The 26308-nt window shown below is 39.1% G+C and overlaps 1 protein-coding gene across 3 annotated transcripts in view; it reads right to left on the bottom strand.

Annotated features, from left to right (window-relative positions):
- The window catches only part of DIAPH3 (diaphanous related formin 3), a 479703-nt gene that overhangs the window by 408916 nt on the left and 44479 nt on the right, over positions 1-26308 (bottom strand). For all 3 annotated transcript variants that reach the window (XM_084876736.1, XM_084876737.1, XM_084876738.1), the window contains one exon: positions 14860-14964. In XM_084876736.1, the coding sequence (XP_084732862.1) occupies positions 14860-14964 (105 nt within the window). The remainder of the gene's footprint in view (positions 1-14859; positions 14965-26308) is intronic.

The following is a 26308-nucleotide window of genomic DNA, read 5'->3' as shown; positions in this document are numbered from 1 at the left end:
AGAAAAAGAAACAAACTAACTAAAAAGCAAATAACAAAACCAAAATCCAATACTGAGAGACAAGGTACAGGTATACCCTCGTTTTATTATGCTTCACAATTTTTTTTTTTTAACAAATTGAAGGTTTGTGACAACCCTACCTTGAGCAAAATCTACCTGTACCATTTTTCCAATAGGCATGGATGATAGCATTTTCAGCAATAAATTATATTTTACCTAAGGTATGTACAATGTTTTTTAGACATAATGCTATTGAACACTTAATAGACTACAGTATAACGTAAACATAACTTTTATATGCACTAGGAAACCAAACAATTCACATAACTCACTTCATTGCAATATTCGCTTTATTGAGGTGGTCTGGAACTGGACCACAGTATCTGTGAGGTATGCCTGTATCTCCATGATCCTCAAAATACAAACAGCTGGAGACAAACCACCAATAGCCACTAGATCTGCACAGTATCAACATCTGTGTGGGAAGCAGCAGACAAAGCAATCAAGTGTCTAAAGAATATGAAAACAGGAGAACTACAAAATAACCCAGAGATAGTCATTAGAAATCACAGGCCAGTTTGAGAAGAGCAGCTAAAATTGGCTGGAGTTTGGCCCAATTGTGAGAGCACACAAAAGGCAGAAAATATCTGTAAAGACTGGAGCAATCTATGTCCTTAAGAACTCCCAACACTGAGCTGCCAGGGCTTCGTTCTAGGACAGGACCCCACACACTGCAGAGAAAGTGCTGAAGGTGAAATCTAAATGAAGGAGAACATTCCTACAGAAGAGGAAAGATCACCACAAAAACAAACCCATAAAACATGGAAAACTATAACTTCCAATTTCAAAGTGAGCTGACGCCTTAAGAGAATATACAAGACATGAAAAAAATACTTAAAGCAGAATTAGAAAAACTCAAAATTGAGGAGAGGAAACTCAAGAAAAAATGGATATAAAGTAAAAAATAATCTCAGAAAAAAAAAAAAACTAAACTAGAAGAACAAAAAAACATTTATAACACTTATAAATGAACTATTTTTTTTCCAGTTATAAAGAAAGGAAGAGTAAGATACATATTGAAGACTAGTGGCCCAGTGCATGAAATTTCTGCACATTAAAAGGAGATTAATTAGAGGAAATATTTTAGTATTGCTATTTGCCCTTTCTCTACAATAGAAATGTCAGAGATGAAAGAAAATTAGTAAGATGTATATGAAAACCTTCCTCCTGTCAGAGTCTGGGGCGCACCACGGGACCCAGAGTCAAGTCCCTGCCCTCCCATGTGCACATCAAAATCACACGAGACCCAGACCCAGTCGGCACCCAGTCAAGCCATGCCAGGTGGGAGAGCACAGCCTGAGGTCCCCTGGCCTGGCGCCAGGGCAGGGGGTGTGGCTGGAGGTCTCTCATCAAGCCCTGCCGGGTGGGAGTCCCAGCCTGAGGTTCCCAAGTCTGATGCCAGAGTGAGAGGAGCGGCCTGAGGTCCCCTGTCAAGCCCAACGGGGGCATGGGCAGACTCAGGTCCCTGCTGATTGCTTGTTAAGGCTTGTTACGGGAACTCGGCCTCTGCTGTGAGTGCAGCCATCTTGTGTTAGGGAAACCCCGCCTCCTGCTGAAGGTGCCACTATCTTTGTGGCAAAGTGACGATCAATTTGCATATTCCCTCTTTATTATATAGGATAATTAGAAACCAAACATACAGTAATCCCTGAAGAAAACCAAAGAAAGTACATAATGAAAGAGCATAATGCTTATTTTATTATCCCAACTCAGACTTCTAAATAAGACGAGCCAACAACCTATAAAGAATAAAAGTTATTTATCAGCAGTCCTTTTGACAGAAATGTTGATGTGCTTCATAGTAAAAAAAAAATGTTATACTATATGTAAGATCCTAAGGGAAAAAACATGTGAGCCAAATATATACGTATAGTGAAAATGACTAAACAATAAAGAAAACTATTATCTACATAAAAAACTCAGCAATTAGAACCCTTCAAAGAAATCTACTAAAGACCAAACTTCTGACAAATGGCTAGAGAAACATTAAGGACTGGTGATGAACATTAAAATACAGTTACTCACACAGATAATTAATAAAAAAATAAAAAAATACAGTTACTCATAGAAGATTTAAAGTGGATTAATGTAGTTATTCACAGAAGTAAAGGCAAATGAAGACTAGAAAGAAGAAAATATATAAAATGTGATGACTATATGCTCAAAGTAGATATAGCACAACCACAAGAGTCAGTGGCATGGACAGCAAATACAAAAAAAAAAAATTTAATACACATAAATACACTTTTCTTTTGGTCTCTCTCCACCAAAAAAAACTACAAACAGTGATTAATTAACCGACTAGCAATAAGCATCCTCGATCCCCAGATTGATCTTGAAATATCATTTGCCACTAATGGAAATTACTGAGTCCAAGTCTAGTATGAGAAAAGAGAAGAGCCTGGATCATCTTATCTTACCAGATAGGAATGAAACAACGCAAACTACAGGGTCATACCCAAATGACCAGGAGCCAACTAGACAAGGTCACACTAGTCAGATATTTGGATAATTTGAACTTTACTAAGAATAACTGTTATTAAAAATTATTGATCACCTTCAAAGAATAAGGAAATAACTACCTTGAAAATTGGCAAATAAACATAAATATATCAACTATTTATCCTAAATGTTCTAAATCATGAGATGATCAGTATTTAAGGAACTGTCTCTTTAGAAATGTATTCCAAATAATAAATGAAAATGAAGTTACAGAATTATAAGACAAACATAAAGTACCTCCTAATAACAGATCATAATACTTCCTATGGTCTTGCCAAAGGAAGCAAGCCTGGAAATAGCTGCCACTTTGTAGGAAATAAAAGAGAAACATCTGAGCTTAACTATGAGTACACAATCAACAAAATCCAGACTGTCCTGGATAAAATCAGGGAAGGATAGCGAACCTAATGACTTAAAAACCTTATTCAAAATTTTTAAATATAAGCAAGAATAAATTATGGCACCTGGTTATTTACTTCTGGATGTTAAAACTATAAAACTCAAGGATGCAATACCTGTCAAAATAATAATTATTTCTAGAAAAAAAATAATAGAGTTTAGAGACTGGGATAGGGTAGCCAGAAGGCTTCCTGTTTCCAAGGATGGCTAGCAAGATTCTGTTTATTGATCTTGGTGGCTTTCTCCTCATAATATTCATTAAACTACATCCTTGTTTTGGGGTGTTTTCTATAACTGTGTTTATCTATATATATAAAAGCTTAAGGAACAATTACAACCGGTCGACCAAACAACTATTCAACTGGTTGCTATGATGTGCAGACCACCAGTAGGCAGATGCTCAACACTCCTGGTAGTCAGTTCACTCCCACAACCAACCTCCCATGGCTGGCCAACCTCCTACAGTCCCTCCCCCTGGCTGGCCAGCCCCAATCGGCCCCAATAGGGACTGGGCAAGATTGCCTCGAATGGCCCCGATAACTAGCCAGGCTGAGGGACCGCACAACTAGTCCTCTATAATAAAGAGCTAATATACAAATTAACCCTCACACCCTCACAAGATGGTTGCCTACGACCAGGCTGGCAGGGGGATTAGTGAGAGATGACCAAATGACAACAAGCAGGCTGTGTGGGGTGACCAGGATGACAGGGGGGTTAGTGAGGGATGACCAAAAAACTGAACAAGCAGGCTGCATGGGGCAACCAGGCCAACAGGGGGCAGTTGGGGGTGACCAGGCCAGCAGAGGGGGCAGTTGGGGGTGACCAGGCTGGCTGGGTCGAGGGGGAGGGGGGAAGGAGGCAGTTGGGGGCAACCAGGCTGGCAGAAGGAGGCAATTGGGGACAAGCAGGCCAGCAGGGGGTACAGTAAGGGGTGACCAGGATGGCAGGGGGGGCCAGTTAGGAGTGACCAGGCTAACAGGGAGAGGGCAATTGGGGGCAACCTAGTGGCAGTGGGGGAAAGTTAGGGGTGACCAGGCCAGCAGAGGGGGCAATTAGGGGTGATCAGATTAACATGCAGAGACAGGGGCGATCAGGTCAGCATGCAGAGGCAGTGAGGGGCCATCAGGCTGGCAGGGAGGGCAGTTAGGAGTGACCAAGCAGGCAGGCAGGTAGGTGATTAGAGCCAGTGGTCCAAGATTGTGAGAGGGATGTCCGGCTGCCAGTTTAGGTCTGCTCCCCAGGGGATCGGGCAAAAGCTGGCAGTCAGTTATCTCTCTGGCAGCCCAGGAGCCCTCGGGGGAAGCCCCAGGGATCAGGTCTAAACCGGCAGTCGGACATTCCCCTAGGGGTCCCGGACTGGAGAGGGTGCAGGCTGGAATGAGAAGACCCCCCCATGTACAAATTTCGTGCACCAGGCCTCTAGGAGGTTTATAATAAAAAGGTTTTAAAAGAATCAGAAACCTCTAGCCAGTTTGACTTAGTGGATAGAGCATTGGATTGAGGATGGGTTCAATAATAGTCAAGAGTACATACCTCAGTTTCAGGCTTGATCCCCCACCTTGATTGGGGCACATGTGGGAGACAACCAATCAATGTTATCTCTCTCACATCAATGCTTCTCTCTCTCTCTCTTTCTCTCCTTTCCCCTCTGTCCCCCAGCCCCACCATCACTTCCACTCTCTAAAAATCAATGGAAAAATATTCTCAGCTGAGGATTAACAAAACAATAAAGATTCAGAAACCCTGTTTCTAGTTCTAGCCGCAGCACTAACTTGGGAATCTCACACATTCCCTGTGTCTTTCCTCATTTACAAAATGTAGAGATACTCTAAGATATACCAGATCTATTGTAAATAAATAGTCCTATGACTAAGAAAATGTCAACTAAAGGAAACTAAAAAAGCCATTTTTAACATAATGCCAAAAAAAAAAAATCTTTAACTCATGAAAACAGTATAATGCAGCTTTCCCAAGAAGTCTTAAAAAAAAAAAAAATCAAGTGTAACAATAATATACAAGAAGTAGTTAATACATAAGATGGACTAAATTTACTACTGGGCTATTTTGCTTTCACACTTCAATAAATACCAAGGGCAGAGCTCCCAGTTTACTTAATCTACACTGGAAGGTTTTCTGGTAATGAAGAATTTGAAATAACTTTGTATTACAATAAGGATAAGAATCTATACCAACTCTTATGGGTTGGGGGAAACCATTACTTAGCACAGTTAGTAAATGGCAATAAATCAGAGCAGCATGAAATTAGGAATGAATGCCTTTTGCACATCAAGATGATTAATCCATAAAGGGTTTTCTAAGTTTGTATAGACTTTATTCTATTTAGGAATAAGTAAACACTGATAGGATGTCTCTTAAGTCCAAACTGAATTAAGAGAGATTTAGATTTAAGTTTATTACCACCAATTAAAGAAGATGAATTGTGCATTGAATCTTTAAAACTAGGCAAACTGGCTGTTCTCCTTGCTACAGTGCCTGTTCTTTTGGGCACCTTTTTCCAAAACAGACGAGGTTCCTCTATTTGTTATACACTAGAGGCCGGTGCACAAAAATTAATGCACTCAGGGGGTCCCTAAGCCCGGCCTATACTTCTTGCAGTCTGGGACCCCTCAGGGAATGTCCACTTGCCGGTTTACGCCAGCTCCCCGGGGGATCAGGCCGAAGCTGGCAGTCAGACATCCCTCTGGCAGCCTGGGAGCCCTCAGGGGATGTCCAACTGTGGCTTAAGGAGAGAAGGCCTAAGCTGAAGTCAGGACATCGCTAGCGCTGCCAAGGAGGCGGGAGAGGCTGCCACCACTGCCTCTGCACTCACAGCCATTAGCCCAGATTGTGGCTGAGCAGAGCTCCCACTGTGGGAGCCCAATGACCACCAGAAGCAGCTCCTGCATTGAGCGCCTGCCCCTTGGTGGTCAGTGCACATTTTAGCGACAGGTCGTTCTGCCATTAGGGTAAATTTGCATATTACCCTCTTATTATATAGGATATATATTTGTACAAGTGGCCAAGTGTCACATAGAATTTCTTAGTAGCTATAGTATTCATTTGAACACTCATTTTGAAATTATGCATATGCAAACTAGCCTTGAAACCACAGTGACTTGATAAGTTTTATTAGTAAAAGTACATCAGGTTTAGCCTTTAAATTCTACCAACTTCCAGTCTTTTGTTTAATGAACAATACAATAAAGAACATCTAGTGATGTCATATACAGCCCAACAGTTCTCATCCTTGACTATACACTGGCATCACCAAGAGACCTTTACTAAATACTGATACCCGGGCCCCATCTACAGGAATTCTGGCTTACTTGTTAAATATTAGGGCCCAGACATTGTGATTTTTTTTAAATATATTTTTATTGATTTCAGAGAGAAAGGGAGAGGGGAGAGCAAGATAGAAGCATCAATGATGAGAGAAAATCATTGATTGGCTGCCTCCTGCATACCCCGCACTGGGGACAGAGCCCACAACCCTGGCATATGCCCTTAATCAGAATCAAACCCGAGACATTTCAGTCCACAGCTGACGCTCTATCCACTGAGCCAAACCAGCTAGGGTAGTCACTGTGATTTTTAAAGTTCCTTAGATGATTCTAATGAATATACAGGTTGAGCGCCATTGTTCTTGATTATTTTTCCCCTCATTTCATCAGTTACATTTTCCCTATGTTTACTGAAAGGAAAACACTTTTCTCAATTTTTCACTTATTCCTTAAGAACTGTTCCTCAATTTTTCACTTATTCCTTCAGAACTGTTCCTTCTTTCAAAAAGTTCATTCCATATGGGTAGATTCTCATTATTTTCATCTCCATTATAACCACATGCCTCTTCCTTCTGACACTTTTAAAGTTTTCACTACTTTTGCAGTTATCAGTCATTACAAGTTTAATTATAGTCATAAGAATCCAAAAACCATGGGTATAGCACAATATCCTACGCCAAGAAATGACTCAAATAATCAAGATGAAGACAATCTCAGATGACCTCTAATGCCCCAGTCAATGTAAGCATCACTGACCATGTCAAACTCTAAAATTCTAGTAAATTTTACTAATAATAACGATGTTTTTACATCTGGCAAGTCTTTTTTTTATTTTTATTTTTATTTTTTTTAGTACTCTAATAAAGAAAAGTTTTCTTAAATAACTAAAATATGTTTAGAAGACCAAAAATAAACAATTCTAATTTGAATCTCATACTTTTTTCCTATAAAAAAAGAAGAGATGACCGTTTTCTTCACTGCCACCGCTTGCTAAACAAAACACTCCACAGTAATAGCAGAGAGGAGTAAACGCCATTGGTGCTGCCCAGAAATGACTCATAAGGAAGCTGGATGAATCTGATCTGCTGGAAGATCATTTTAATTGTCATAAATAAAGCCTGTCCTATACAGCCACAGATGGGAACTAAAGTGCCAGGTAGATTATTAGGGAATACTCTTAACAAGAAATTGGTTCATTGCCCTAAGGCTCTGAAATTTTCTCCTCATCAGCAAGCAAGACCTGGAGATAAACAGGCGAAGTACCTCAAACAAGGGCATTGTTCATTAATACATTTATGCCAAGTACTAGCCACAAATTTATGCTATGCTTTTATGTTAGAACAGTGCTTTGATCAAATCCCTGACCTGAAATGGAAGGCAAAAAATAATCCACATTAACTTTAATTAGCAAGAATGCATAAAACTGTCTGGTTTTTCTACGTTTCCAATGATTAAAATACAAAACTTTTAAAGAGAAACAGTGAAGCCGAAACCGGTTTGGCTCAATGGATAGAGCGTCGGCTTGGGGACTGAAAGGTCCCGGGTTCGATTCCGGTCAAGGGCATGTACCTTGGTTGCGAGCATATCCCCAATAGGGGGTATGCAAGAGGCAGCTGATCGATGATGACTCTCTCTCATCGGTGTTTCTAACTCTCTATCCCTCTCTCTTCCTCTCTATATAAAATCAATAAAATATATTTTAAAAAAAAAAGAGAGAAACAGTGAAGAAAAGTGAAAAATAAATAAATAAATAAATAAAAGAACAACTTGATTTACCTGTCTCTGACAATGCTTTTCAAGTTAACATAAAACTGAACTCTAAAAACTGAAAGCTATGAACATGCCCCACTGTTACAACAATATTAGCAAATTGACACTAAAACAAATAAACAAGAGATTTTCTATCTAGAGAAAATATACAAAAATCCAAACATATGAGTAATATTTTCTCAAAATACAATTCTTTTCTGATCAGTATATGCCTAGAAGGACGATTCTACAGAAAACCATATTCTACTGAGCCATAATTGGTACCAGGGTAACACCCTGCAAGATGCTTTTAAACACTATGTGTACACACACACACACACACACACACACACACACAATCTATAATCCTACACATATGAACTCAATTTATTTTTTAAGTTAATTTTAAAAATACTGTAGACCATTAGTAAAATGAATAGGTACATCAAAGAATGGGAGGTAATATTTGCAATATATGCATCTGACAAGCCTTGTATCCACAAGACATAAAAGACTTTTAAAACTAAATTTTAAAAAGGGTGGCCTGGTCAAGGTGGCTCAGTGGACTGAGCGTCCTCCCATGCACCAAGGGGTCATTGGTTCCATTCCCAGCCAGGGTACAGGCTGCATTGCAAGCTAGATCCCCAGTGGGGGACATGCAGGAGGCCAGGAGACAGCCAATCTATGTTTCTCTATCATTGATGTTTCTCTCTCTCTCTCCCTCTCTAAAATCAATAAAAAGATATATATATATATATATATATATATATATATATATATATATATATATCCTATATAATAAAAGGGTAATATGCAAATAGAGCGAAATGCAGAACTGAACAGCCAATCAAAGCATAATATGTTAATGATATGCTAAGGCTGATCAACTGCTCGCTATGACAGGCACTGACCACCAGAAGGCAGATATTCTCTGGTCAACCAGTTGCTATGATATACACTGACCTTCAGAGGGCAGACAGTTGACCAGTCACTATGACATGCACTGACCACCAGTGGGCAGATGTTCCAACAGGTAGATTAGCTTGTTGCAGGGGCCCAGCCAATTAGGACTAAGGGAGATGGGCTGGGGATGCCCTGGAGCCCTCCCGCTGTCCCTCCTCAGCCCGATCATGCACCAGTGGGGTCCCTCAGACTGGCCTACACCCTCTAAAAATCCAGGACCCCTCGGGGGATGTCAGAGAGCCAGTTTCAGACAAATCCTGCAGGCCATTCTCCTTGGGAGGGCACCAGAGACAGGGCTCATAGTTGGAGAGCACTTGGGCGGAGCCCACAGCAGACACAGTGGGGCTGGGATGAGCGGGAGAGAAGGTAGGAGCTGCAGGCAGCATTGGACTGCAAGTTTCAGCCCATTCCCTGCACGTCACCCAGAGGCACCTCACCTGTGCACAAAGTCATGCGCTGGGCCTCTAGTATATATATAAATCCTTCCACTTTCATGTGTGGCTTGTTGAGAATCACCATGACCTGAAGACGTTTCTTTGAAACCAGTTCTTATAAGGAAAGAACATATGGTTCAATTTACTTTCTCATCAAATTTCTCGTGCCTTGTAGAAATTGTTTTACCCAATCTGTAATAATAAAAGCATAATATGCTAATTAGACCAGATGTTCTCTGGACATCCTTCCAGACAACCTTCTAGATGAAGCCAGGGCTATAAGGGAAGCACAGATCCCGGATGCCAGAGAGAAGCCGGTGCCGGCAGCTGGAGGAAGAAAGGCCTACTCTTGCACAAATTACATGCATCGGGCCTCTGGTATATATATTGATATATATATAAAGGTCAAAGGTTTGATCAGACACTTCAGAGCAGAGGTACAAAAAAGAAGTAAATGGAAGTGTGCTTCAGTGAGCTTAAGGAGATGCAAATTAAAGTTGCTGCTCAGCCCATGAAGCACCCACAAGGCAGCTCCACTCCTAGGTACCTGCCCAAGAGAAATGAGACATGACAGAAAAGGGGTACAAGAATATGCACAACCTTAGTCACAGGCGCCAAACCGGAGAAACCACCAGCTCCACCAGAGGCCAGGCCAGCACCCGTGGCATGTCCCCAAAGGAGTGAGTGGTGACACCCAGACACAAAGGGCAGGCTGCAGTTCAGCTCCGTTAAAAGGTTTCACAGAGGCAAATGTAAGGAGTGTTGGCAGAAACAGGAGCTCTATATATTAAATGCTAGTTCCCTTACACTTAGCAAAGAGAAAAAATATGTAGGCAAGTGTGGCTTAAGAGATCCTCTTCTCTGGTCCAGAATTTTCTTACACTGTTTGGGAACTGTGAATTCACTTCCATTTGGACTATCATGTCACATCCTACTTTCAAGGACTGTGCCACTAATTACAGATTAGTCTGCCCCTCTACCTAGTAATTGAACAAAAGTAAAATCTGTAGCATTCCCTTTGGAAGAAGTTTTCTCCAATAAACTTGCTGAGAAACAGCTGAGGCAATTCATTTACCAGGAATAGGCCCTTTGACCATGTGGTAACTCTCTCATCTGTGCTCTGAGTATAATGGGTGAGGGGAGGTCTTTTAAGATGCTCCTCTGGATGGAAAGAGTAATTTCCAAAATTAATTAGGGATAAAGAGAGATCCTGCATAGGCAAAAGTGTATATGGATGGTATATCAGGCTGCTTACAGCGGCAAAGCAAAAATCCAATTTATAGCAGTTTAAAGAAGAGCACGCATCAACTCACACACGTAATGGAAACCTCTGGAGACAGGACTGCATCAGACCAGAGCAGAAGCTCCAAGACAACTCATCCCAAGCAAACCATACCCTCACTAACATGTTCAATGGCAGAAAAGGTGGCTTTCCTGCTCTGGATCCTTTCATGAGGGAGGGAAATCTTTGAAGCCCTGAGTTTCCCTGGCCATCAGAGTGTACTGGCCAATTCTGGGTCATATGTGCATGCCCTAGGAGTTAGGAAAATGCAAATCTGGCATTTACAGCCTCTACACATGATATTTGCTTAATAAACTTTATTAATCTTTCCTAACTGAAAAAGTTTTACTATTTGGCTATCTAAACTGAAACTTACTAAGGTCTTTGAAATAACCTTAACTTGACTGATTTTTCCAACCTTCTAAAATCCAAGTTTATCTACATTAGTGATACTTTGAGAGTTAACATTTCTAAAGCATTTTCAGATCATCAACTAGGTCCTAGTACTATTTTCTAAAAAGTTATATTACCGTGTTTTCCAGTGTATAAGACGACTTTTGAAAGGAAAAGTCAACCGAAAATCGGGGGTCGTCTTATACGCCGAGTATATCCCGAAAAATGTCTCGATATGCCGCTAAACGAACTTTCCAACTCGATCCTGAAAATCGTCTGGATATGCCGCAAAACAAATTTTCCAACTCGATCCTGCACCAATCACTGCAAGGCTGCTCGGACCGCCTCTCTAACTCAGCCAATCCAAGCAGGATTTTTATGCATGCAAATTATACATGTTCTGTACCCGAAGCTACACTGTGTTCTAGTAAAAAGCCTGCACAGATTGGCCAGAGTCAGAGAGGTGGTCTATTAAAAAAAGAACTGCTGTTGCCTCGGAAGTGGTGGGTAGTCTTATACAGCGAATATAGGCCTAAACCTATGTTTTAACTGTAAAATTAGGGGGTCATCCTATACATTGGAAAATATGGTAATGTGAGTTGGCCAATGTGGCTCAGTTGGTTGGGTGTCATCCTGTGGAATGTTTGGGTGTCATCCTGTGGAATGTAAGGTCACCATTGCATTCCCTGAGAGGGCCCATGCCCAGACTGCAGGTTCAATCCCCAGTAGAGAGGGTTTGGGAGGCAACCAATCAATGGTTCTCTCTCATATTGATGTTTCCTCTCTTCCTTTCCCTTCCTCGCTCTCTAAAATCAACAAAAAAGTATCTCAATATAAATTACATTACTGCTTAACTACAAAAAAGAATCTCAAAGCAAATTATAAGGCTAAAGTGATAACAAAAGTATATCTGATACAAATGCTGCACGTTTTCTCTAAAACAACCTATGCATGAATTTTTATTATGTTTTTCTCAGAGAAACTCTTTAAGTATTCATTAACCTAAATATACTGTCATGACAAAGTCCTTATCCTAGAATTAATAAAATGTGTTTCTACTTCCAGAGCAAAAATAGATGAGTGGTCAGCTTGAACTTTCTACAGCATTAAGCATCTGCCAAATTACTCAGAACCCTCTTAGGAAAAGCCATGATCCTCACATACTAATTAAATGAGCCAATGCTTTAATCACACGTTAGATAACTAATCTATTTCAATCCTGATAATCTAATTAACTAATTCTGGTAAATAAATTCCAACCTTAGTCCAAAATGATTAGAGGATTAAAGTTTAACATCAATGAATACAAACTAAAAGAGGCCCACTATAATGAAGTTCAAAATGTTTTTTTCTCCTATTAAAGAGTCTGTTTATAACCTGAAATTCAAGAATTAAAACACAAGGTTTTCTAAACCAGTTCTAATATTGTATCTCTTGTAATTTTATGTTAAGTGAATTCATGCTTGTTGGATTAAAATTCCCAAACAGGGTACTCTTCCGATCATTCTATATAAAACAGTTTTACCATCTTTACCCCAACCCTTGCTATTTTTTCCACATCACTTTTCACCTATTTCATGCCTTTCTGTGTTGTCCTATGTTGCTTCATAAGACACATGATATATTATTTTGGTGCTCTATCTCCAGTGACTAAAATAGTGCCCAACATCCAGAAACTTAGTAAATGTGAGAGATGAACAAATGAATGTCTTAGACCAGTGGTTGGTGAACTGCGGCTCGAGAGCCACATGTGTCTCTTTGGCCCCTTGAGTGTGGCTCTTCCACAAAACACCACATACGGGCGCACAGGTACAGTGCGGCTGAAACTTTGTAGCCCATGTGCAAAGTCAAAAGAAATTTAAATCGTTATACTGTTGACATTTGGCTCTGTTGACTAATGAATTTGCAGACTATACTATTTTAGATATATAGACTCACTAATAGAAAAATTGTATTTTACTGATCTACATTTATTTACATTTTTAACTATGGTATAATAATTTCAACAGCACAAACAATAAAAAAATCACAAAGCAAAAGAAAACAACAATTGCTACTAACACCACTGCTACCGCAGAGGCAGCCATCGTTATAAAGTCCATTATGTTGGACTGATTGGAGCATCGTCCCATGCATAAAAGGTAGAAGGTTTGATTCCCAGTTGGGCATGTGTCAGAGTCAAAGGATCAATGTTTCTCTCGAACATCTCTCTTTCTCTCAATCAATTTTAAAAAACAAAAAAATCCTCAGGTGAAGCTTTAAAAAATGCCCTGGCTGGTGTGGCTCTGCTGGTTGGAGCATAGTCCCATACACAGAGAGGTTGCTGGTTCCATTCTCCATCAAGGCACATACCTAAGTTTCTATATAGTACGATCCCCAGTGGGGACACTTACAAAAGGCAAACCAATCAATGTTCTCTCTGACATCAATGTCTCTTTCTCCTTCCCTTCCTCCCTCTAAAATCATTTTTCTTTTAAAAAGGAAAGAAAAAAGAAAAAATAAATAAAATAAATAAAAAGGAAAGAAAAATCAATAAGCGTAACCTCAGGTGAGGATTAAAAATAATAATAATAAAATGTTTTGTTTTAACCTTGGAATAAACAATTTAATTCTAACAACAAACGATGTGGATATTAGTTCCAGCTTATGAATGAGGAAATTAAGGACAAAAAAGGTACAGTAAGATGCCCCAGATGAAACAGAGGATAAATAAATTGATCTAAAACATAAAAGATCTGGCTCCTAATGCTGTCCACTTGTCTTTGTCCTTTAGTGATGTCCAAGTATCACTAAAGGACAAAGACAATTTTATATCAAAATAGCAGGTACAGAGCCTACTTATATAAAGAGCTGAAGTCCCGGTACTCAATGATTCCTACAACTGAACAACAGCCTGCAAGAACATGGGACATGTTTAAAAATTAAACATCATTTGAGTCTTTCTTCCAAAAGAAATACCAGAGAGTCACTAACTGGTCTAGCAAATAAATGGAGTTAAAGTATAAGTACCTTACATTCATTTAACCTGGCCTTAGGTTAAAGTATCCAATGAGACTCCAGTATGTAATTTCTCCCTCATCCAATTCTATCTTAATTTCAGCCAAAATCATTTCCCAGTCTTTCTACTGATTGCTTCTTCATTAGCTTCCATTTTACATTTTTCATCTAACCTATTTATTTACAATTTTTATATGACTGGTCAAGCTCATTTTTTGGTCCATGAAATAAATGTAACTGATTCTGTGTGCTAGTCATGGTTTCTTAGACATTTACTCGTTACTTCTACCCACATATTTTATCTTTTCTTAGAACTGGTAGCCAAGTTAATACTCAATGCTCCTTTCGATTTCTACACGTATAATCTGCTATAACTTTCTCCATAGGAAAACTCACATTAAGGATATGCCTCCAAGCCACTGTAATATATCCGGATTTAAGCAGTTAAGAGTAAAATCAGTCTCACTTTTCTATAATACAAATATCATCTCAATTTACAAGTGATAGAAAGTCAATAAACATCTTAATTCACTATTAAAAAAAGTTGTCTAACAGTAAATAAATCAACTAATCACAGTGTTTCTTAGCAATGTGAGTGGCTGAAATATAAAAGCAGTTTAAAAATTATGAGAACTACTTTTAAATTAAACCATCTTATAGTTCCTGTGCCTTTAATTATACACTCAAAGTCCTTTTGTTCCAGTTCCTCACAAACTTACCCACTTCATTAGACAAATGCATTGTTTTTCATACTATCACGTGTTTTAGCAGTATTTTTCCACTTGACAGTTTTACTTACTGTCTTCGAAGCAGTATTAATGTACTGCATCACCATTTCTTTTTTGATACTGAAGTCCTTTTCCCGCAATGGTGCTTTCTTATCTTCATTTAAATTCATATCTTCCTGGAAAACACAATTAAAAGCCTCATTTTAGAATCTAAGTAGAGCAGCCACTCTACATACACTATGAATGGAAAATCAATAATTTGTGACTAACGCAACATTAATTGTTTTGGAATGATTTACGTGTAGTTCTCACTGGAGAAGAGAGAGAGAAAAAGAGCTGAGGTATAGAGGAAAAGTATTCTAGATCATCTTTAGAAGTAAAACACTTACCAAAACAGCTTTTTAAATTCACAGCAGGCTAGTAAAATTACATTCACATCACTGTAGATAATTAGGCAGTTGAAGATATCTGCCTTTCATAAAGTCAGTAGGATTTAGAATTAACAATTTCAACATATGTGTGTATATATGTTTTTACAACTGTACCTGAAGCTATCTCATACCATGTTGAAAGAGCTGTTCCATGTATCATAAAAATTAAAAAGTAAATAAGCCAACCACTTTAGAGATACTGATAACTACAAGCAACTATTATAAAATACCTCGTACTGATTCCCCCAAGTAAGTGAAGCATTCTATAGTTTTAATCCTCTTCTCCATCACATCTGAAATATTCATTAACTACTTAACTTTACTCCATGTTCTAAATTATATAAAAATTACACTTATAAAAAGAGGTTACCACCTAAAAATCTAACATTGATCAAGCACCATTCAAAAAAGGGTTTAAATGACCTAGATGTTGCTACAGGCCAATTCCTCACTAAAAATACAAGTCACATATATTCACATAAATATAAGAATTGTTACCAGGATCTATCAATTAAGTTGCTAAAATAAAAGGCTGTCTGGCAAAGGAAAGGAACTTAAAACAGAAGAGGCTGAAGGAGAAGATCAGATTTCCTCCTGACTTAACCTTGGGTTGTGATACGCAATGTAGAACACCTGAATGTATACAAATGCCATATCCACTTAGAAATGAGACCATAAAATTCAGAAAGATGGATCCCAGCAAGTTAAATGTCTCCCAAGTTTTAGAGGGTGCTACAATTCATCAGACACTGTAGTTTATGCCATTAGCTGACTCAGTTTTTGGCTACCAAACTATTCAAGCACTTAAAAGTCAAAATTTCCTTCATTGCACCTTGATATAAATATTTAGAATCTTATAAGTTGTTCCATTTGACACTCCAATAAAAGGTAGTAATTAATAATGTCTCTCTTGGCTGTTCTAATTAGTAATATCCTATTATGTGAATAATGGTTTGTTTTGTTTCTTCTTGCCCTCTAAGCTAGTGGTTATCAACAGTCTTTAACACCATTTAGGACGCATTTGGAAAATATCTGGGGCATTTTGAGGTGATGCTACCAAGATTTGCTGGGGGAAGGTGTGCTGGACTTTCTGTAACATACTTTTGTTAGTCCTATATAATAAAATAAATAAATAACAAACAAACTATCCTGTTTCCCCAAAGACAGATAGGTGCACGTATCTTAAAAAATAGAGAGAGGAGAGAGGGAGGTAGGAAGAGAAAAAGAGTAAGAAAAGTTTTTAAAAAGAAGCCAAATCCCACTGGGTGGCTCAGTGGTTGAGCATTGACCTATGAACCAAGAGGTTGCAGACTTGGTCCTGGATTGCAGACTTGATCCCCAGTGTGGGGTATGCAGGAAACATCTGATCAATGAGTCTCTCTCACTGATGTTTCTCTCTCTCTTCCTCTCTGAAGTATATGTATGTGTGTGTGTATATATATACACACACATATATATACACACACACACACACATATATATATATATATATATACACACACACACATATATATACACATATATATTCTATAATAAAATAAAAAGAGAAAGTGAATCATAATTATCTCAGCCTAAATTCTAATTCAATGGAATTAGATGTTAACTGGAATTCATATGTATATTGCTGCATATTAACCCTTTGCACTCCGAACCATTCTGGACATTGGCTACCAGCTACTCGACGCTACTTTGCAGCGGAGTGAGTTGAAATAACTCAATTCCCCATAATCACTAATAAACTGCAATGTCCCCTGAGAGGGGACATCCGAGTGATATGCTAGAATTCCGATGTCCCCTGAGAGGGGACAGCGGAGTGCAAAGGGTTAAATATTTCTTATTGTGTGGTCTTAATATACATTGGATTTTCCAAGAATCGAATTACCAATCTATAAATTACAGTCACTACAGTCACACTTTCTTAGTGTTTTCTTTTTTCTCACTTTACCAATAGTTGTGCTCCATTTCTGAAATTTAGGTATCCCAGGGCAATGGTGCTTTTGATATTTGAATCACCAGAACACTATATCAGGCTACAATGTAGCTGTTGTACTCACAGGGCATATGGTAGAGATTCAAGAGTGTGACTGTGTTGAATCTTCTTGAATAGTTATGGCCCATTGTTTATATTGAAATAATATTGTATTATTATACAGAATAGTGAGATGTCATGTTGTTTTTCTAAATTATAAGTATGGATAATACAAGCTGTCTATAAAGATTTTCACTGAAAAAGAAGGAATGGAGACGTTAGGGAATAATTATAACTAAAGGGGTGGGGGTGGCTAAGAACATTGAGAACCCGTTTTAAATTACTCACTGCTAGTGGCCCGCTGCACAGATTCATGAACCGATGGGGTCCTTCAGCCTGGCCTGCACCCTCGCAATCTGGGACCCCCTCAGGGGATGTCAGACTGCCGGTTTCAGCCCAATCCCCGAAAGCCAGGCTGAGGGACCCCACCAATGGAAAAATCTATGCACCCAGCCTCTAGTATGCATATAACATCATTGGTTAATCTCTCCCCGCCCTCCCTTTTCCCCCTTTCCCTCTGAGATTCATCAGTCTGTTCCATGTTTCCATGCTTGTGCGTAGAGCATGTCCCCTGGTGATCAGTGTGCATCATAGCTAGTCACATGTACGTTGAAATACCTACTACACTGCATAGGTATAAAATGACACTAAAGCTGCAGATTTTAAAACAGTTCTGAAATGGTAGTTTACCTCAATATAGCAATATATTGTTACATGTATACAATTCATTAAATATCTATTAAAAAAAAAAACTGAGCAGAAAATACATAGAACATATAATTGTATAGGGCCTGGTGAGCAATTTGAATGAGGTCAATATTTCAGTATTGAGAAATAAATATCTACTCTTTAAACGGAAAAAAAAAAAAAAAATCTTCACAGTTGGCTATTTACAATAACTGAATATTATCTCATTCAAAACTATAACTTAAGCAGTCATCAAATCAAACTTCAGTTTCTATCTGTCTGAAGAGTAATTGTTTTTGTTGTTAAAGCTCTAATACTTTAACAACATAGATTGTAAATCAACTTTTTAAATTAAATTTATTGGGGTGACATTGGTTAAATTTATATAGGTTTCAGGTATACAATTCTATAATACATCATCTGCATATTATACTGTGTGTTCACCAAATCAAGTCTCCCCTTATTACTATTTATATCCCCTTTACTCTCTTCTACCACCCTTTTCCCTCTGGTAATCACTATCCTGGTGTTTGTGTCTGAACTGTTGGTTGTTTGAGTTTTGGGGGGAGGGTTTTGGTGTTTTGTTGTGTTTTTGCTGGGGGTTTTTTTGCCTTAATCCCTTCACCTTTTTCTCCCAGTCTCCCCCTTCTTCCCCCACCTCTGACTACTGTATGTTCTCTGTATCTATGATTCTGTTTCTATTTTGTTAATTTGTTGATTAGATATTAAATATAACTGGAATCATATGGTACTTGTATTTCCCTTGACATAATATTTTCCAGGTCCATCTATGCTGTCACAAGAGGCAAGATTTCCTTCCTTTTTACAGCCAAATAGTATTCCACCATGTAAATGTACACAACTTTTTTATCCACCCATCTACTTATGGGCACTTGGGCTGTTTCCAAATCTTAGCTATTGTAAATAACACTGCAATAAACATAGGGGTGCACATATTCTTTCTAATTAGTGTTTTGGGTTTCTTTAGATATTCCCAGAAATGGAATCTCTGGGACATAAGGTAGTTCTATTTTTAACTTTCCACAGTGGTTGCACCAATTTTAATGAATTTCTATTGGTACAGATAAGCGAAAACTGTGACTGCCAATTTTGAACACTTGTTTTGTATGTTTTTATTGATTTCAGAGAGAGGAAGTGAGTGGGAGAGAGAGATAGAAACATCAATGATGAGAGAGAATTACTGACAGGCTGCCTCCTACACACCTCCTACTGAGGATAGAATCCACAACCTGGAAATGTGCCCTAATGGGGAATTGAACTGTGACCTCCTGGTTCATGAAGCTCAACCACTGAGCCACACCAGCCAGGCTTAACAATATTTTTAATTTTTATTTTAGTCATTAGTCCTAGTCATAATATATGTTTCTTTTTATTTTTACAGTAGTTTTCGACACAATGTTTAGGCCCAGTCCAAAGATTGGTTTGCCCTGTTTTAACATTTGAAAGGTATGAGGAGTTTAGATTTACAAGGCAATTCCTCTGGGATGATACTTCCAATTCCATTTTAAAGTGGCTCTTTGAATAATAGTGTGTATATATATATATATATATATATATATATATATATTCACATTGAATGCCTTAAACCAGGGGTCCTCAAACTTTTTAAAGTGGGGGCCAGATCACGGTCCCTCAGAGAGCTGGAGGGCCGGACTATATGAACTACTAATTCCTACTGTAACACCTCGGCTGCGCTCACTGCCCAAAAAACCTGGCGGGCCGGATCAGACTCCTCTGCGGGCCGCATGTGGCCCGCGGGCCGTAGTTTGAAGACCCCTGCCTTAAACTTACACAATGTTTTGTGTCAACCCTCTTTTTTTTTTTTTAAATATTTTTATTGATTTTTTTACAGAGAGGAAGGGAGAGAGATAGAGAGCTAGAAATGTCAATGAGAGAGAAACATCAACCAGCTGCCTCTTGCACACCCCCTACCGGGGATGTGCCTGCAACCAACGTACATGCCCCTGACCGGAATCGAACGTGAGACCTTTCAGTCCGCAGACTGACGCTCTACCACTGAGCCAAACCGGTTTCGGCTGTGTCCACTCTCTTACCTAATAAGACAAACATGTAAACTGACCATACCTCCACTACGCCCACCAGCCAATCAGAAGTGATATGTAAATTAACCCAACCAAGTTTGTGGTTAATTTGCATACACAGGCACAGAGCGACAGGGGGTGGGCAGGATGCTTGCATGAAGATGCAGGCGTTTCACCCCACACCCAGTCACTCGGGGCCTCTGGGAAGTGTGAGAAAGCGAAGGCAGGACCGGAGCAAAAAGAGGCAGCTCTGGGGCAGGAGCAGAAAGAGGCAGCTCGGGGGCTGGGCCGGAGTGGAAAGGCGGTGCCAGCACCAGGGAAAGGAAGGCTCATTCTGCACCAATCTTTGTGCATCGGGCTTCTAGTATTTCAATAAAGCAGAGAAAATAAAAAGAATTCAATGTCTAGTTAAGGTTTAGCAAATTTTAGAGACATTGATTATAGCTGTTCTTTTGTAGAAGACCCAGCAAGGTATCAGAATATAGGGACATTCTACAACATGAAAGGGACCCAGTCTTCCAGGAGGAGTGTGTAAGGAATAAAAGTACATGAAGAAAAGACAGGATGGCCAGAGGCAACACTGACAGCAAATAAAAGGTCAGATAGAAGAAGAAACTTAGAAAGTAAACTGATAGAATTGGCCAGAAAGTGGGGGAAAAATCAGGAAAAGGAAAGAAATGTCATGGTGCCCAAAGAAAAATGAGAGCCAAGACCAGTGAGGCTCAGCTGGGTAGAGCACCATCCCATACTTCAGAAGATGGTGGGTTCGATTCCTGGTCAGGATATATAACCAGGTTGTAGGTTCCATCCCTGGTTGAGATGGGTGTGGGAAACAACTGGTCAGTGTGTGTGTGTGTGTGTGTGTGTGTGTGTGTGTGTGTGTGAGAAATCAATAAAAAAAAAGAGTAATACAAAGAAGAGGGAGTGGTCAGCAGAGTTATATGTTTTAAAAAGAATGTGATGATCAAAAAGCCACTAAGAATTAGAGGAAACAAAGGAATGCAAAAATTAAAAACTATAGAGAGAAAGTACCAGAATAAACTACTCTTTGTAGAGTCAGAGAACAGACTCTGAAGGTTCAAGATAAAGGACAGGAGCTAGGAACAAAGGACACACTAGCTTTCTATGGATAGGATGTGGATCCCAAGAAAGAAGCAGGCCTGGGCCATCTTAGAGGTACTACACCCAAAAACTGACCCAAGCAGAGGAATGTGGTCATGGAAGACTGGTGCAGAAGGCCAGACAAAGGAGAAGTCACCAGTGATAAGGTAATGGTAGGCAAGGCTGAGAAGGGGGCCACAAATATACCACAGCCACAATGAATCAGCATTTGTAATCTCTGTCAGGCAAATGGGACTGTGCCGATACAATTAAGGTTACGAACTTTAAAATCTCCAGGGAAATTATTCCGGATTATCTGTGTGTGCCCAACCTAAGACATGAGCGCTTAAAAGCAGAAAACTTTCTCCAGATGGAGGCAAGAGATGCTACAGAAAGGGAAGTCAGAGATTTGAAGCATAAGATGGATTTGATGTATCTGAGACATAGGGGCCCACGTGAAGGATAGGAGAGGGCCTTTTGGAGCTAAGACAGCTCTCGGTGACAGTCAGCAAGGAAATTGGGAGCTCAGTCTTACAACAGCAAGGAACTAGGTTGTGACAACATGAACTTGGAAGAGGACTTTTCCCCAAAGCCTCTCCAATATAAGCCCAGGCAGTAGACATCAATTTCAGCCTTATAAAACCTAGAGAAACAAGGTGAGCCAGTCTGGACTTGTGGCCATATGAGACATACATTGGTGTTGTATTTAAATCACCAAATCTGCAGTAATTTGTTACAGCAGCAATGAGAAGTACAACACCCCAGAGCAACAAAAAACAAAAAAACAAAAAAAAAAAATGCCAGATTATAAACACCATATATTAGCAACTGTACTCTCGCTCTTCCTCCCCTCACCTCCAATCTAATCCTAGGAGACATTCAGTGTAGAGAAAAGTAATGTGCAGAAACAGAGAAAAGGCCAAACTCACAACTCTTATTGGAAACTGCAGGTGGAGCAGGCTTCAAATGGGGAAAGAGATGTACTTTTAGAATGAAAATTAAGGTATTTATATTGAACTAAGGTTTTTGCTACCTGAAAGTGAACAGGAAACTCTGGGACCTGCTGGGGATTTCATCCAGGGGCTGACAGGGCTGGTTTGAAGAGGCAACGGGTGGGAATACACAAGCCACTTTTGACTTATAATTACAACGTCACCTCTTTCAAAAAACCAGTGACACATCTTACAGTGAGTTCAAGAGTAACAACTGCTAAAACCGGTTTGGCTCAGTGGATAGAGCGTCGGCTTGCGGACTCAAGGGTCCCAGGTTCGATTCCGGTCAAGGGCATGAACCTTGGTTGTGGGCACATCCCTAGTGGGGGGTGTGCAGGGGGCAGCTGATCGATGTTTCTAACTCTCTATCCCTCTCTCTTCCTCTCTATAAAAAAATCAATAAAAATATATTTTAAAAAAATAGTAACAACTGAAATCTGAGTTTTAGTATAGTTTGATGTCCACACAACTATTTCATACATCTAGATCCATAGAAAAACCAATCTGGATTTTCAGGTAAAGATTCTGTTTCCACCAAAAGACAAATAGGAGAAAAAGCCCTTAAGAAGTGAAACTAAAAATTCATTACTCCGTTTTTAAAAAGCACACTGAAATTATTACCCAGAGACCAAGTAAATCAATTTCCTAAGTAAGTGAAATGAGTACCCATGTTGAAGTACTACATGTACTTCACATTCATTAAGTAACCAAATTAGTACACTGTCTTTCAAAGGACTGTCTTGAAAAGGGAAAAGAGGTTCTTCAAAACAAAGTTTTTACTTCATGTAAAAATCACTTAAATACCTTTGATAATGTTAAATAAGGATTACTTTAAAGTTGCACAATGCAAAAACAAAGGGTCTAGATGCAAATATTAAATGGTATGAAACCTCTTTAGGCACAAATGCCAAAAGGTTCGAGTTGCAAATTATTGCTTGTTGCTTCATCAAAATTATTTTTATTAATAAAAATACCACCAAAGCTGCAAAACAAAAATCAAACCTGATCTAAATCTTGCATCCTCCATAGACAAAGAAACAGCTTTAAATTTGTCAAAAATGTGGTGCCTTAAAAAACCTGAGTAATATCACTAATCCGTATTTAAAGAAGGAAAAAGATGCACCTCATCTTCCCTACAATGTACTGTGGCAGGATCAAGGAGTCATAAAGGAAAGAACCTATTCCTCTTTTTTTAAAATATATTTCTATTGATATCAGAGAGGAAGGGAGGGGGAGAGAGACAATGATGACAGAGAATCATTGATCAGCTGCCTACTGCATGCCCCACACTGGGGATCAAGCTCACAACCGCAGCATGTGCTCTGACTGGGAATTGAACTGTGACTTCCTTGGTTCATAGGTCAATGCTCAACCACTGAGCCATACAAGCCAGGCTATTCCTCTTCTTTCCCCCTAAGAAAAAAATGTCTACTGTGGAATGTCACTGAGATTATGGGGTTGTTTTTGAGTTCCTCATTTTCAGAAAAGAACTTAGTTCTGACAAACTCATTCATTAGTACGTTGGGCAGCCCTGAGAAAGCCATAGTTTAATATTCTGCTTAGTAAAGTGAATTTGATTGCAAAAAATGTTCTGAAAAGGGAGACTTAAGATGTAACAAGCAATCTGGCCCAATTATTAAATACGTATACTGTAAATACTTTAGAAATGTCAATAGCCATCTGCCCTGTACATACAATTAAAAGTGATACTCTCTGCCAAAACCGGTTTGGCTCAATGGATAGGAGCGTCGGCTTGGGGACTGAAAGGTCCCGGGTTCGATTCCAGTTGCGGGCATATCCCCAGTAGGGGGTGTGCAAGAGGCAGCTGATCGATGACTCTCTCATCGATGTTTCTAACTCTCTATCTCTCTCCCTTCCTCTTTGTACAAAATCAATAAAATATATTTTAAAAAAAAAAAAAAAAGTGATACTCTCGGCAGGAGAAGGTTAAGACTAACAGAAAAACACTTCTGAAGTAATTATGTTCAGATAGAATACCATAAACTATATTCAGTACTTTCCAGGTAGTTTTTTAATGGCTTGTGATGATAAAATGTGGCCTCCACAACTGTCCAATATCAATAGCCTACTGGCTCTACTAACTTAGATGGCACCAGCAATTATGATCAAAAAGAAAAAAAAAAATGTTTATCTTAACAAGGCAGTCACACATGAACCAAAAAGTACACTTCCAGAATCTCACAGATATTTAGGTGAGTGGTTCCACATATGATATAGGAATGAGAGGAGAGAAAAGGTACTTTACCATCTTGAACCCTCACCCTAACCCTATTGTAAAGCGATACCTATACGCAAGCCCTAACACAAGGCTCATTAAGAGAGGCAAAGACAAATAACAACAAAAAGTTAAATTTTCTTGTTCTAGGCTGAAATTATATCAATACATGATGACAAGAATTAATAAGAAGGTATACAGATTTGTTTACCTAAAACCAAAATCAGCACTTCGTCAAGAGCTAACAAAATAGGTACGAAGTTCCCAAGCCTAGGTAGGCTCCATACAAAGCAATACTAATAACTATATGTTCAACAATGAAAAGTTAAGAATCTCCAATACAAATTAAAAATCCCACGAAGACACAAACTAGGCAGTCTTTCCTTCTGAAAGTTCAGGAGCAACACTGAACACAAATACTTGTTGATAAAAAGAAAATAAGGCAGTATAATGGCAAGTACATCTGCTGATTCTGGCTGAATATTTTCTCAAATTCCAAGCACATGTTACATGTTAATTTAAATAGGTGATTGCAATAATTTCCCCCTAAACTAAATAAGGCTGTCAAAACCAATAGGTGAAATTGACAAATAGAAAATAAATCATGATGCTGAAACAATATACAAATCCTCAGAATGGCATACAAAATCATTTCATAAACTGTCATAAATAATCATTCCAGTCTAATTTTCCCAACCTCTCACTGCCACCCTCCAATCATGAATTATTTGAAACCTACCTCTGTCTTTGCTCACTGCTGTTTCCCATGACAAAAGAATACTCTTCCCTCTGTATCTTAATCCTGTCCTGAGTTAAGACTTTTCTCTAATCCACTTTTCTCTGCTAAATTTCCCTAAACTACAGTAGGTCCTCGGTCCATCGGAGATCTGTTCCTGCGGCACGATGTAACGTGATTTGCACCAAAAGTCGGAACCCACCTACATAAGCATCTATGTCACTCACATGGAGCATATATGCAGCAGTAATGAAGTGAACAGTAAAAAAAATTTATAAGATAACAATTCCTGACCTTTACTTGTGGTAAATAAACAATAAAAAAAACATAAAGTACATACATCAAAATGACAGAACTTTTTTTAAAATAAATAAATGGGAGATGGCAAGGTAACCACAAAACAACGTATGTGGAGTCCAACATAACCCAAGGACTGTCTGTACTACGATTTCCCTTCCATTTTGGTTTCTCCTGAAGCTTACGAGGTAGCTCAAAAACGAAAGTAGTTTGTTTTTATTCTGAGCTAATAAGTAACTTAATCAGAAAATATTACCTTCTAGAAGTTTTTGCTCATTTAATTTTTCAATTGTTTGTTTTGAATCCTAAGAGATAAGCAACTTGAGAGTAGAAACTATATATGTAAACAATCCATTTATATAAAATTATTATTCACTTGTGGTAAATGGTTTGAATATACTTAACATGTGGGTTGTTGGTCAAGTGAGTTCAGCCAGCTTGAAAGCCAGCTGAGTCTGTCAGAGAATCCCCATCACTTAGAACCAACTGGACCTGGATGGTATGGCTCAGTGGTTGAGCGTCAACCTCTGAACCAGGAAGTCAAGTTTCGATTCCTGATCAGGGCACACATGGAGAGAGGACACAGTATTCAGACAGGTTCAACCCCTGGACTAGTGAGAGGGCACGGTCGTCTTTTGGCAAAGCCAAGGCAATAGTTGTAATCTTGGATCTATGGTCCAAACCTGTGGTTCCATGTGGCTGAGTGATATAGGCTGCTGGAGGTGCAGCAAGTAAACAAACTTGATCAGGTGCATTTAACTGAGTAAGTTTGAAACTCATGAGAACGCTGTAACCACACCCTTATTTGCCTAGTGGAAACTGGCTATAAAATAAAGACTGGGCTTTCAGGCTGTGGTGGTGTTGCTAGCTCTCTATCAGAGAGGACAGCATACCACCCAGAAGCAAATTTTTTCTCTTGTCTGTCTTTTCTCAATCCTTCACTGCTCC

Source organism: Pipistrellus hanaki, assembly GCF_964339955.1.
Source record: "Pipistrellus hanaki genome assembly, chromosome: 3".
Classification (NCBI taxonomy): domain Eukaryota; kingdom Metazoa; phylum Chordata; class Mammalia; order Chiroptera; family Vespertilionidae; genus Pipistrellus; species Pipistrellus hanaki.
Note: the sequence above shows the minus strand (reverse complement) of the source record. Positions and strands in the feature narration are given on the sequence as shown.